This window comes from Camelus ferus, chromosome 15 (assembly GCF_009834535.1).
Source record: "Camelus ferus isolate YT-003-E chromosome 15, BCGSAC_Cfer_1.0, whole genome shotgun sequence".
Classification (NCBI taxonomy): Eukaryota; Metazoa; Chordata; class Mammalia; order Artiodactyla; family Camelidae; genus Camelus; species Camelus ferus.
In genome coordinates this window covers 1,047,713-1,060,825 of record NC_045710.1, presented here as the reverse complement: position 1 = coordinate 1,060,825, position 13,113 = coordinate 1,047,713, and the positions used below count along the sequence as shown (strand labels likewise).

The 13,113-nt window shown below is 62.0% G+C and overlaps 1 protein-coding gene across 1 annotated transcript in view; it reads left to right on the top strand.

Moving 5' to 3' along the window:
- Window positions 1–13,113, top strand: part of MYT1L (myelin transcription factor 1 like) — a 333,949-nt gene that overhangs the window by 309,075 nt on the left and 11,761 nt on the right. Inside the window, 2 exon segments of the mRNA XM_032496947.1 lie at window positions 355–438; window positions 1,632–1,853. Coding sequence (XP_032352838.1) covers window positions 355–438; window positions 1,632–1,853 — 306 coding nt within the window.

Here is a 13,113-nt window from a genome sequence, read left to right as displayed (position 1 = left end):
ATCTGGGGGCAGGCACGGCCCCCGAGAAAGAATGGGGGGCTCCTTACTGTCGCCCCTTCTGTGCAGGGAGCACCCCCTCCCTCAGCAAGGCAGCCCAGCCTCTCCGGCGACTCCCAAGGCCTCCGTTTCTACATGGGGCTGTTTCTCTGCTGGACCTGGGTGCCCTCGCAGGGGACCGACAGGGTGTGAAGGTGGAGGGTGCACAGAGGGGCTTCCCCCTCGGGATTGCATTTTCCTCCAGGAAGCACCGACCTCTGGAGGGAGCTGAGTGGAAGTGGCACCGATGGCGACACGGGGGGAAGCCTCCAGGGAGCACAGTGCGGGGTGCACTCTGAAACCCTGTCTCTTCCTCAGCCTTTCAGGTTGCCCGAGAGCCAAGAAGAGCGGCATCAGGATAGCGCAGAGCAAGGAGGACAAGGAAGACCAGGAGCCCATCAGGTGCGCGGCCTGGGGCGTGGAGCGGGAGTGGGCAGGGCTGCAGGAGGGGCGGGGGGGGCGGGGGTCAGGCTGGGAGAGCTCCGTCAGCTGCGAGGTCACAGCGCCTGAGCTGAGACCAGGGTTCACCTGCCACCTGGCCAAAAGCATCCCCTGAATAGCAGGTGAGGTGATGACCCAGTGTCCCCCCAGCCAGTGTTCCAGTAACCGAGTGATGAGAAAGCTCCCTCTACCCCTTGGTGGAAAAAGCAGCTTAATTTACGAGGAAAGGCAGATTCGTGGCAGCACAGCACTGAAAGTGAACATTTCCCTGACGTCCTGGCTCATGAGAGTCACTCAGCAGCACATGCTCTGCCTCCCGCTAAGGCGGGACGGAGACCGTCACCTGGGGAGAAACCAGCCTCCCACTCTCCCCCCAGGTGCTTGCCCCAAACCCCTGCCCAGTGAGCCTGGCTCTCAAGAATCTGTGAGATAAACCTGTTGCCGGCTTCCTGAAATTTTAATCTCACTCAGTGTCTCTGGAGAAAAATTCTGATTACAGTGAAAACGGCAATTAAAATACAAACATGATTGCGGTCTCGCGGTGAGTCAGCCCCCTGCCACACTCGCGACAGGAAGTTTCAGGTGCGCGAGCTGACTCGCCTCCTGTCGACCTTCAGCTGCAGCCAGTGATGTTCCCATTTATTAAAAAAAAGTGCTGGCGAGGTCTTAGCTAAATGTCGTCTCTGCTGCGTAAAGTCCTTTCCAGCTGGAAGGGTGTCCTCTGGTCTCAGAAAACACAGCCCAACAAACAGCCCTTGAGAAGAACACAGGCTTATAAAATAATCTACTAAAAATAATCCTCCAGTTTCCCACTGACTTTGCATGTTTCCTCCATAAAGACTGTGACTGCCCAAAAGTGGTGTCTTTGAAACAGACGCCTGCGTCTCACTTGCGTCGACAGCGGGTTCCTTTCTCCACCGGCCGGCGTCCTCGGCGCTCACTGTGTGGACGTTCTGCTGCGGGACACCGGCGGGTCCAGGTCTGGGAGGGCGAACTACTTCACGGCTCCACTAGGTGGCGAATTTCAGCGGGTTTTCTTTTTTCCGTCTTTCCCTCCTGCCGGAGCAGACGATGCCGGGTTCCCCACGACTTTGCCGCAGAGGCCGCCGGTACGCGGCAGCAAGGCAGTCACGTGCGTCTCTCTGTCTGCCCAGGTGCCCCGTCCCCGGGTGTGACGGCCAGGGCCACATCACCGGCAAGTACGCCTCCCATCGCAGCGCGTCCGGGTGCCCGCTGGCGGCCAAGAGGCAGAAGGACGGGTACCTCAACGGCTCCCAGTTCTCCTGGAAGTCGGTCAAGACGGAGGGCATGTCCTGCCCCACGCCGGGATGCGACGGGTCCGGGCACGTCAGCGGCAGCTTCCTCACGCACCGGAGGTGAGTACCGCCTGCCCGGGCTCCCAAGCGATCCCCGGGTCGAGAGAGAGAATGCCGGAACCCGCGGCGCCAAGCGCGTGACATCTGTGAGGTCTGGGGAAAGAGGGGGGCGCACATCGATTTGGGAAGGCACAGACTCGCCCTGGCCCGGCTGTGCGCGGGGCGGGTTTCCAGTGGCTTCGATCAGGATCCGCAGGGAGAGAGGTTGCGCTTCGCACACGTGCGCACGCAAGGGCGTCTGTGGACTTGGTTTCTCGTTTCGGCTGAAGACTGCAGGCAGGGCCCCCTCGAGGAAGGTGGGTGGAACTGGGCTCAGGGCCTCGTAAGGGACACCAGAAAGCCTCCCAGAGAACCAGTCGACTCCATCCATTGTCATCACTTAACTTAAAGAGGAACGTGGGGGTCACACTGCCTACCAGACAGGCCTGTCCTGTTGAATAGAGTGGCCCCTGTAGGAGTGAGGACCGCGGGTGTGGACAAAGCACAGAGGTGCCCTGCTTCCTGGGGTGGGGTGGGGGGGACACAGCGTCACACGCACGACGCAGCCCCTTGGGGCTCGAGCTGGACCTCTCCGACCTCCGCCTTCCGCATAAACACTGTGCACCTGCCTCAACCTGCAGAGCCGTGCTGAGCACGGGATGAGCTGGGAGGAGTGACAGGTGACCACGGGTCCCAGCATTTGTGGGAAGGTTTGTTTTAGTGTAAAAGAAGTTCTTGCCCAGGTAGCAAACTCAGACGGGACAAGCGGGCCTAGGAAGGGACGAACGTCTTTCCCGGAGTCTTTCCAAGCGGGGGTCCCCGCTTCGCAGGAAGTTCCCTTGACAGAGAGGCACCCAGCCCTGCTGAATGTGTCCGGGGGGAACAGAGGCCCCAACCCCTACCCCACACCCGCTTTTCCCTTTTAATGCAAACAGGCCTCAGTGTGTCGTAGGTACCTGCATAGGACACGGTGTAGTGCCTTCAGCAGAATTCCCCTGGCCCAGCTGGCAGCAGGCAGGTCCGTGCTCGGCTAAACATCTCCTTCCACTCAGAGCCCCCCTGCTTCCCAGGTCACAGGGTCTGGTCTCCGTTCTAGATGCAGTGCCGCCCAGGGCCGGACAGGGAGCTCCCTTCCGCAGACACCTGCTCGTCCCTGGGCAGCGGACCCTCAGGATACAGACCCAGAAGCAAAAACGCTTGTTTCCAAATTCTGATAGGGCGGCCCAAATGCCCTCCAGAAAGCTCCGGCTTCCCTAACTCTTCCGCGGTCCATGAAGCTTTCAGACGACGGTGCACCCTGCCCACATGACCCTTGAGTAAGGGCGTGCACGTGCTGCTGAGCCGAGGCACGTGGAAATGGGTCCACTTCTCCGAGTAAAGCTGAGCGCCCCTGGGTTCCCGAAACCGCGCGGGAGCCGGGCGTGCGCGGAACGCTGGAGGTGTGGCGTCCGCCGCGGCCCCGGACCTTCGCCGCGTAGGTCAGGAGAGTGATGGACTGCTAGGAGCCGCGGGCAGGCGGGACCCCTTACGCGGGCGGGCCGGACCCCTTCCGCGGGCGGGCCACTCGGCGCGTCCTGCGGCCTCGCGAGGACAGAGGCCCCTGACCCCCCGGAGTCGCTGTGGGCAGGGCCGCCGCCACCTCGGCCACGCCCCCGCCCTCCCCCCGCCCCCGCCCACCCTCTGGCTAACACCCAGGTGCCAAACTTAGGGCCCCGGTGCAGCCTCTCCCGGGTGTCTGGCCTTCCTGTCTCTGTCCCCGGAGGGACCCACCTTCCTGGGGCCTCTGGCTGGAGAGGGAGTTGACTCACACGCAGCCTCGTCTAGACAGCTGGAGGGACCTCAGGGCGCAGGTGCACCTGGTGAAGACAGCTGGTGGCTCGCTGACTCGGACAGAGCCTCTCTGCTCTGGAACCCCCGTGATGAGCCCTGTGCTCTGCAGACAGCTCACCCAGGGCGTCGAGGGGGTCCCGGGAGGCGCCCCGAGTCCAGGGCTTACCGGACAAGCCAGCCGGCCGCGCCCACCCGGTCTGCGCGGGGCGGGGAGGCCGGGGCTCCGGGCGGGGACACCAGGCTCCACGGGGCCCAGAGCTGGAGGGCGGAGCCTCGGAGCAACTCAGAAGTGGCTCCGTCCCCATGGGGCCCTGACTGAGCGGCAGAGTGCAGATCTTTGATACTTTGCTGCGAGAGCGTGTCGTGTCGCAGCCATCTGAGCCCCCGCCTCGGCGCTCTGAGCGGGGGCGGGGGTGGGGATGTTGTGTGGAAAGTGTTCAGACCTCCCTGGAGCCCGGTGACCGGCGGCCTCCGTCCTGGGTGTGACCGTGTGAAGAGACCCAGGGCGGGGACGGGGGTGAGAGGGGAGGACAGGACCCTGAGAGCCTGGACCTACCTTCTTACAGTTGTGTAGACACACGGAACACCGAATGTACCATTTAAGCACTTTCACGTCCAGCGCAGGGCCGATCAGCACCCACGCACCATCCAGCGGACATCAGACCAGCCTCCCCAGAGTTCTCACCGGCCCAGCGCAGCTCTGCCCCCCAGCGCTAGCTCCCGGCCCCGGGCCCGCCGTCCAGTGGCTCCAACTCTCGGGGCCTCACGGGAGTGGGTCACAGGGCACCTGTCCGTCTGCGACTGGCTCATCCCCCTGGGGGGCCCAGGGCCCAGCCGTCCACCCAGAGCTGGCAGGTGGTTGTCCAGACTTCAAGGCCCTGGTGAGCCCCCAGGTGAGGCGCTGAGGTGAGGCTCCTTGTGCATCACACACGACCTGAAAACAGAGCAGCTTTCAGACTCAGAAGAAAGACCAGACGGAACAGGTGCCTGTTTATTGCCCTTTTCCCGGAAGCTGTGACAACCTAGTGATACAGAAGGTGACGGGGAGCCCCTGCCGCGGCTTCCGGGTCCCGGGAAGCCTGCTCACCCCGATGTCCTCCTGGGGAGGCCACCACACAGGTGTTCAAGCACAAGGACACAGAGGTGGCACACTCTCCGAGCGCCCCGTTTGCTGCACAATCATTTCCTCCCATTTCACATTCATCCCTGTAGGGACGGGGCAGGGTGGGGGGTGCTGTTCCTGAGCAGAGATGCTGTAAGGACGTAGGAAAAGACTTTACGGTCAGAACTGGCTGGGTCAGAACCCGCGGGTGAGATGGGAGGCAACACCTGTGAGTGGGCATCGCCGGCAAGTGCTCAGGGGTAGCGGACAGCTTCCTTTAGGAGCACGAGAAAGAGGATGCAGCTGAGTGAGGTGGGGGCCGGAGATGCGGGCCCACAGCAGACAAGTGACTGTACACTGGGCGCCCGCCGGGAGGCACCTGGGTGCATCGGTCATCAGGGGCAGAAAAGAGAAACAGAGTGTGGCCTTGCTGCAGGACACACAGGGAAAGATGCAGACTCGGGGGCACCAGTGGTGGAGTGGACGCTGAGAGCAGGGTCCAGGGTAGCAGGAGAGCAGAGAGGCGGGAAGGGCTTCACTGACTGGGAAGTCACATCTGAGTGCCGGTTGGGCACCCATGCTTCCTGACCTGGCCTGCTCCTGCCCGGGGGCCAGCACCCCGTCCTCTGAGCTAGCCTTCCGGAGCTGCCACAGCAAGGCTTCTGCAGAATTCGGTACCCATCAGAGCAGCCCAGGCCTCTGCGCCTCCTGTTGCCCAGAGCATCCTTCTCCACGCCCTTACCTGCCCAGAAGTGCCCCCTCATCCTCCAGATAATGCTGCTTGATGAGATCAGGGCTGCCTGAGCGCCGAGCACCTCTGTCCTTAGCTTCAAACAATCCGATGAAATAGGTACCCTCATGACTCCTGTTTAAAAGATTAGGATTTAAGTCAAAGAGAAGTGACATGCTGTCCAGGTTCATGGAGTTTGTAAGTGACAGAGCCAGGGTTCAAACTCAGGCAGCCCAACTCCTCCGAGCCAGGGCCCCCTCCCCCAAGCCAGGGCCCCGTCCTTAGAGCCAAGGCACCCTCCTCCGAGCCATCCTGCCTCTTCTCAGCACTGATGGTTTTGCCAACTTGGTGAAATGGCCCTGACTCCTCTCTCTGCATGGGCAGTCCCTTCCCTTCACGTCCCACGACTGCGTCACTGCAGGAACCCTGGCTCTGATCTGAGTGCCTGCGTGGATGGGACCACGTCTTAGCTCCCGAGCACCCACACGCCTCACTCGTGCCCACACTTGTAGCCTCTAGGGAGTGTTTTCCTGCACCAGTGACTCGGGGCATTTTTTAGTAAGTTGGTCAGAGCTGTGTCTAAGACTGGGAGCAGCTGTGTGTCCACCAGATGCCGACCGAGGCACTGAAATCTCAGGAGAGACAGGGGAGCTTCAGCAGGTGCCTGAGGGCCCAGTGACCCGAGAGCCCAGGGCCAGGGTCAGAGGTGTCAGGCACAGGGACAGGGAGAGAGGAAGGAGGACGCTCCACCGGGGCCTCACCTGACTGGGGGGCGATGGCGTCGGGACTGGTGCTCGCCGTGGGGCCGGCAGAGGCGGGGCGGGGGACGGGGGTGGGTTCTTACCTGCTGAGCTTCTTCACGTGCAAGCGTGCCGATCGTAACTCGCCGTCACCTCATTCCTACCCCACTCTAAGTAAGATTAGGAAGATCCTCCAAAATTAAAGGCATGATTCTAACCCTAATGGGTAAATAAGTAAGTGATCTCAGAAGAACGCCATCTCTCAGTGGGCGCCACCAAGTAAACTTTTTAAAAATTACCTCCCAGACCTCCTTACACTTCTTCCGCCAGGACCGCGTGACCTAACCTATTTATTTCCAGTTTCACTCCAGTCCTCTGTAAATGGGAGGCTGCCCGTCCTAGAACGTGGACATTGCTTGATACTTCCCAGGAAAACGGTAGTCAAGACATCACCGTACTGAGTACTGACCACGAGTTGTTTTCTTAATCAGTCGTCTCGTTAATGTGAGCATGAGCTGGGATGTGCTCACTGCCTTAACGACACTCGGACTGGAGCCAGCCCTGGATGAGCGGGCAGGACAGGAGGCCTCCGAGGTTTGTCTTCACCCCACAGCAGAGCGAGGAAAGGAGGCTGCAGCATCCAGCTGGGGACGGGGCTGGTACCACCCCCTCACATCCCAGGGGGAGCCCAGTCCACAGCATCGCCGAGTGCAAGAGACGCTGGGAGATGCAGCCCACGTGGGATGCTGGGGAACGTGTCCACCCGAAGTGCCGGGCGATGCGTTCCTCCCGAGCCCAGGGAGAAGGGGAAGCCTTCATTTATGCACCTGACCCTCCGTGATGTCGAGAAGCCATAGTTTTTACCAAAATCTGGTACACAGGTGACCACAGCACCTTGAGGTCCACGTCGTTCCCATCTTAGAGATGAGAACACTAATGCAGCCAGCCAGCACGGAGAAAGTCAGGATTCAACCAGGGACTGCCTCGTGCACAGATGGCCTGCATCTCAGTCTGTCTGTCTGGATGCCTGCAAGACTGAGCACAGGACTGTCACAGGGCAAGCATTGAAGAAACGTGGCCACTGAGGGCGTGTGACCAACCTGCCCCAGCTCCTGTGGGATGGACGCCAAGGAGAGGGAGGACGTGGGCAGGCCTCTCCCCACCCAGCCACCCCAGGAGGAGCGCCCGCCACCCTGGGCCTCCCCGGACAGGTCCCTGTCTGCCTTCTGCTCCCTCTCAGGCTGCAACCACGGCCACTCACCAAGCCACGTGTGTGGACGGAAGATACCGAGGCAGCCCAGCCATTTTCACTCAAGAGTGATATAACCCAGATTCCAGCCCGGGAGCCTGGTCCCAGCTGCAGACCAGCCGGTGCCCGCCGCCCCAGCTCTTCTCCTGTCCCGGGACACTCGACTCTCCTGCTGGGACAGCCTGCACCCCTCCTGCCCTCCCTGGGCCCCAACCCCCCGCTTCTGCTGCCAGGGGGCAGGTCGGAGGGAACAGGAGGCGTGGCCAGGGCCCTCCTCCAGCTGCTGGCTTCTGTCTGCCAAAAGCGCATTGGAAACGCCCTCCTTCCCTGCACAACCTGAGAGGAACACCCACACCCGTGGCTTCTCTGGGATCCGCAGGAGAGGATAGGGCTCAGGGGACCCCCCTCCAGCACCTTGGACATCCCAGCTCTTTGACTAAACTCCAAAGTTCAGTATTTGTCGGGAAGCAGGAGGGAGGGAAAACGCAGACCCATCACCTGTCCCAGACTGCGAGTCCCATGGGGCCTGCGAGAGCTGGCTCACAGCGGCGGGCCCGCCGGGCTGAGACTGCCACGGCTGCCCGCAGCCCTGCCGGGGAGCACCCCCCGGGTGACGTTTGCAGACTCTCTCCTCCTGGAGCAGGCGCGTCCAGCTCCCCGTCCGCCCCGAGTCTGGGCACAGCCGGCAGAGGGGACACCAGCCCACCCAGCCTCCCCCGCGCCCGCGGCCTGGGCTGAGCGCCCCCCGCCCGGTCTCCTGGACAGCGTCTCACCAGGTCTCTAAAGAACCAAGCACGCAGGGGCTTGAAGCGACACTCAGCCGCTCTTGGATTCTGCAAATGGGAAGCCCGGCCCGGCCTCCAGGCCGCTGCTCGGGCCCCACTGCCTGGAACCAAGGTTTCTGCAGGCGCCTCCCCAGCTGAGCCTGTGGCCCCCTCAAAGCTCAGCCGGAGTCTTGGCAGGGTTCAGTTCCTGGAGCTGCCAGGCCCCAGGCCCATGTTCGTGCTGCTCCTGGCTGCGGTGCCTCTCGGGGCTGCTCTCGTGGCCCCCTCTACCAGGCAGGCAGGCAGGCTCGCTGCGCCCACCCAGGGCTGTTCTATGCACTGGCCCCGAATCGCGGGCGCGACCGCCCCGTCACACGCGCCCCTCCTGCAGGACAGGCTTGACCCAGCGTGGGCACCACACTGGGACCCCGGGGTGGCCCCGAGCTCCGCCTCCCACAAGTATCCCGTTTTAGCCACAGGGCAGGGGTCTTTGGAGAAATAAATCTCTTACTACAGCCTCTGCCCTGAGAAGCTTAGCCGGCCGTGATTTTACAGGAAAGAGCAACATGCAAACAAAAAATTAACAACAGGAGCAAACGAGAGACTGAACTCTTCAGAGCTTTCCGGTCCAGAATGTGATGTAATCTCCATTACACACACGGGCACACAGACACACACGACAAACACAACACACATACAACACATGGACACACAGACAGACACACACAAACACAGACACACACACACAACACACGCACAGACACACACACACAACACACGCACAGACACACACACACAACACACACACAGACACACACATGCGTGTGCGCAGCTGAGACGCTCCGGGTTTGCCGCCTCCAGTCACTCCTGAGCAGCACAACGTCACCCTCAATTCATGAGCAAACAGTAGGTTTTCAGGAACACGGCAGTTTCTAAAATGTGACGGCCGGTAACAGACACAAAGTCCGCCCATTTTCTGTGGCTGCGCTGACCCCTGTCCTGCCCCAGCTGCGGACAAGAACCTGGTCCGGGGCCTAGGGCATCTGGGCGCCCGCATCTACCCAGGTGGTCCGTCCTGGTGCGCGGGCAGCCCCAGAGGCCTCCTGAGCCTGTCCCGTCTGGTCACCCGCCCACACCACTGGCCTGTGTTTTCCTGGGGCCGCCAGGCCTCTCCGGCCACTGGTCCCCAGCCTCCGACCGCGCCAGGCCTTCGGCCAAGGCGGTGGGGCTTCTTCCCTCTGCCGGGCTGCTCGCGGGCCGGAGGGGTGGGGGCCTGTCACCCCCAGCGTGTCGGGGGCCTCCTCTCGGACCAGCAGCTCTCGGCTCTCTGTGCTCTTCCTTCCCCTTCCAGGGACTCTCCTTCCACACCCACGGCCTGTGCGCTGGCTGACTTCTGCCTCTGGCAGCTCCCAATCTCAAAGCCTTTGAAACTCAAAGCCTCTTTCTGCTTTCAGCTCTAGCAATGGTTTCCTAAGGCGTAAATGCTCTGGTTCTAGCAAAACCAGTGGTGAAATTAAGAGGAAAACAGAAACTCATCACTGAGAAGCGCTGACTGCCACTCACAAGTCCCTCACTGACCCCAGCACCCCCATCACCAGGACGGCATTCGGGGGGGCGCCTCCTGTGGCCTGGCCTCCCCAGCCCTGCAGTCCAGTCACGGGGGCCTCAGAGACGTGAGGGACAGAGAGGAGCCCCCTCGCTGCGGTGGGAGCATCCTCCTCGCCCGCCCGGCGCGCTCACGGGAGACCCAGGCAGCTGAGAGTCACTTCCCTACGCCCCTGAGTGGACAGCGAGGACCTCCTCCTTCCCGGCTCCTTCCTGCCCACACCATCCCGGGGACGTGTCTTGTGACCCTCGTGCTCTGGCCCCATTCCTGTCCGAGAAATGCTGGAACAGGACTGTCTCCGAAGGTGTGTCCCCGGCCAGCTGTGCTCGGAGGCAGCGCCTGCCCTGAGCCTGCGTTGTGAAGTCACCCCTCCCGGCTCAGCGTCCTCCCTGGGCACTGGCCCTGCCCCTGTGGCCTTCTATCCAGGCCTGCCCCTGCCCCACCTCGTCCTCCGTCCTGTCCCCTCTGAGCAGCAAGGAGTCAGAGGAAACACCCTGAGAACTGAGAGGCCAGAGCCCTGCGTGCTGGCCCCGCGGACGGTGTCACCTGGTGCATCATCAGCCTCCGTGACGCTAGCGAGATGGGGTGAGACACCCCAGGGACCCCACAGGCCGCCGAGAGTGCCCGTGAGGCCACCACGCCTGCGCTGTGCTTGGTCAGAGGCTTGGACGTGAGGACCGGTTCACCACGTCCGCCCACTGCTGTCAGCTCCTCCTTGAACTCCCTCCGTGGGCAGACCCTCCCTCCAAACTAGAAAACGCTCGGGCCCCAGGGGGCAGGCTGCTTCCTCTGGAGACACCCCTCAGGGGCCTCCCGGCAGCCCCGCCCTGTCCTGCCCTGTCACAGAGCACGTGCTGGGCACCGCGGTCCTCTGTGCAGCCCCCTGGTCACCGCACGTCCGAGGCTGAAGCTCAGCCCCCACGGCCAGCCCGGGGCTGACGGTTTAAAGAGGCTTGATTTCAGTTGATACAGTCGAAATGTGACCCCCACATGTGGCTGGGGGCTCCCACCTTTGCCAGCCCAGTTCTGAGCTGCGCCCTGGACATCGCACAGACCCCCAGCCACACCCCGCTGCCCTCCTGAAGCCCTTACCAGGACCGCTGCAGGAGCCCCTGGGTCTCCCCTGCTGGCAGGGGAGAGATGCCAGCAATCCGGTGGTACCTGACCACCAGGACCCCAGACGCTCACAAAGGCCTAACTCACCCATGATGCTGTCAAAACGCCCTTCACTGAGTGGGAAACAAGCAGGAGAAACAAAGTGAGTGATTTCAACGCCTGCTTACTCTGCTGTCTTATCCGCAGCCCCCTGCTAATTAACACCGACAGCTGGGAGAGGCCCCGTCTGCCCTGAAGGCCCCGACGGCTGAGCACAGAGGCTCTTGCCCTTGCTGCCCTCTCTGCAAGGCTCAGGGTGTGCTTTTGACACAGAACATATTTTGGGAGAAACAGGATATTTGGGGGAAAAACTCCAAATTCGTATCCTGGACTGAGAAGGGGCCACAAGGACACCCGGTCACACTGAGTTAGGAGAAGATTGGATGAATAATCAGAGGTGGGAATTCCCTGGGGGACAGAGGACACCCTGTGCCCCCAAAACATCTGCCCGGGCCCCTCTTGAAACCCTAATTCCCCAGGAAGCAAACACAAAACTGGCTGCTCCCGCGCGTGTGGCATGTCTTCTGGGTGTTAGTGCCAGTTTGTCAATGTCTGCAGACCCTGTCCATCACCCAGAGCCAGCTGGACACTCCATGGCGTCCACACGTGGAGGGCAGCGTCCGTGTGCCGTGCGGCGCGCTGCGCGTTGTTACTGGGAGGGTCACGACGGCACTGGTGAAACGGAAACCAGTGAAGCAAACAAGGCATCGTGACAGCGAAACCCGCCTCAAACGGCTGTCGGCACCTGGACGTGTGTCCCCGGGAGGGGAGCGGTCACAGGTCCTTCACGTCGGGGCCCTTTGCTCCCGGTTCGCGGCCCGCCTGGCTGTGAGCAGGCATCTGAGCAGCGTGTCCCCGCATGCGCTGGAATTTCCTGTTCTCGCCGCGGACAGTCACACCACCAGGTCTCTTGACAACCCCTCCCCACCGGGAACTCCTACTTATGTAGCCATTTTCAGCAGTGATGTTCTCCTGGAGGAGGTCCCTCTTGGGTGGATGTCCTGATAAAACCCTGGGCCTCCCGTCTCCTGCTGTCTCCCCCGAAGCCCTGGCGGCGTGTGCCTGGAGCCCGCCCTGGAATTCCTGGTGTGCGGGTGCTGCCAGACGTCTGGGGCCCCTGGCGGGCGCGCTGGGCAGGCACGTTAACCATTCACTGCACGGATCTAGATTCTGTGGCCTGTCGCGTCCACGCTCAGAGACGTCTCCACAGGGCCTCTGGGTCTCCACTTCAGAACTGCACTCTAGAGTGGGGTCGCTCCCCGGCAGCACCCGGCGCTTGGCCTTGTCCCCAGTCCCTGGACCAGCGCGGACCCCAGGCGCCCGGTACCATGCGAAGCGAGCTTGGCGCGAGCTGCCACTAGGTGGCACTGTGTCCTCGCTGGGGACTCTCGCCACCCACGCCCTGCCAGGCCACTCTGCACACTTCCAAATTTGACCCGTGCTGGGATGCACTCAGTGGATCGGAATGGGAGGGACTGCGAGCAGGCGTGTCTGCACAAAACGCACAGTTCCGTGGGCCTGTCTCCGTCTGTCTCCTAATTTAGCTCCTGACTGGGGCTGCAGTCTCCCTCCTGAAATGGCATCGTTATTTGTCATTCCCGACTGGCAGTGCAGTTAGCTGGAAACTCAGACGAGTGACTTAAGACTGAAATCTGGCTCTGCCCCTCAGCCCAGGTCTAGGGATCTGAGTTTTAATCTGCTTCCAGGGCATCCTGCTGCGTGTTCTGGTCTGGGCGCCAGCCGCCTAGTCACGCGTGAAACACCTGGCCCCTCACCCTGCCAGCCTCTGTGTGGCAGCTTCCTTCTCGTTGCCGTCCACCCTCACGCTGTCCTTAACCTCCTCTGACCACTTCCTGTTCAAGGGGGAGAGCAGGGTGGGGAGTCACCCCAAGAACACAGCATGCAATCTGCAAGTACCTGGGGCACCTGGTGGCACCTGGCCCCAGGGATGATGCCCGGATGATACAAACAGGAGGCAGGTCCTCTGGGCTGGCGTCCCCGCTGCCCCTTCCCCTGTAAACCCGGAAGCTCCCTGAGCGAGCGTGGACCCCAGAGGTGCTGGGAAGCGCGGCAGGCACGGAGGCATCTTGGCACCGTCTCGTCAG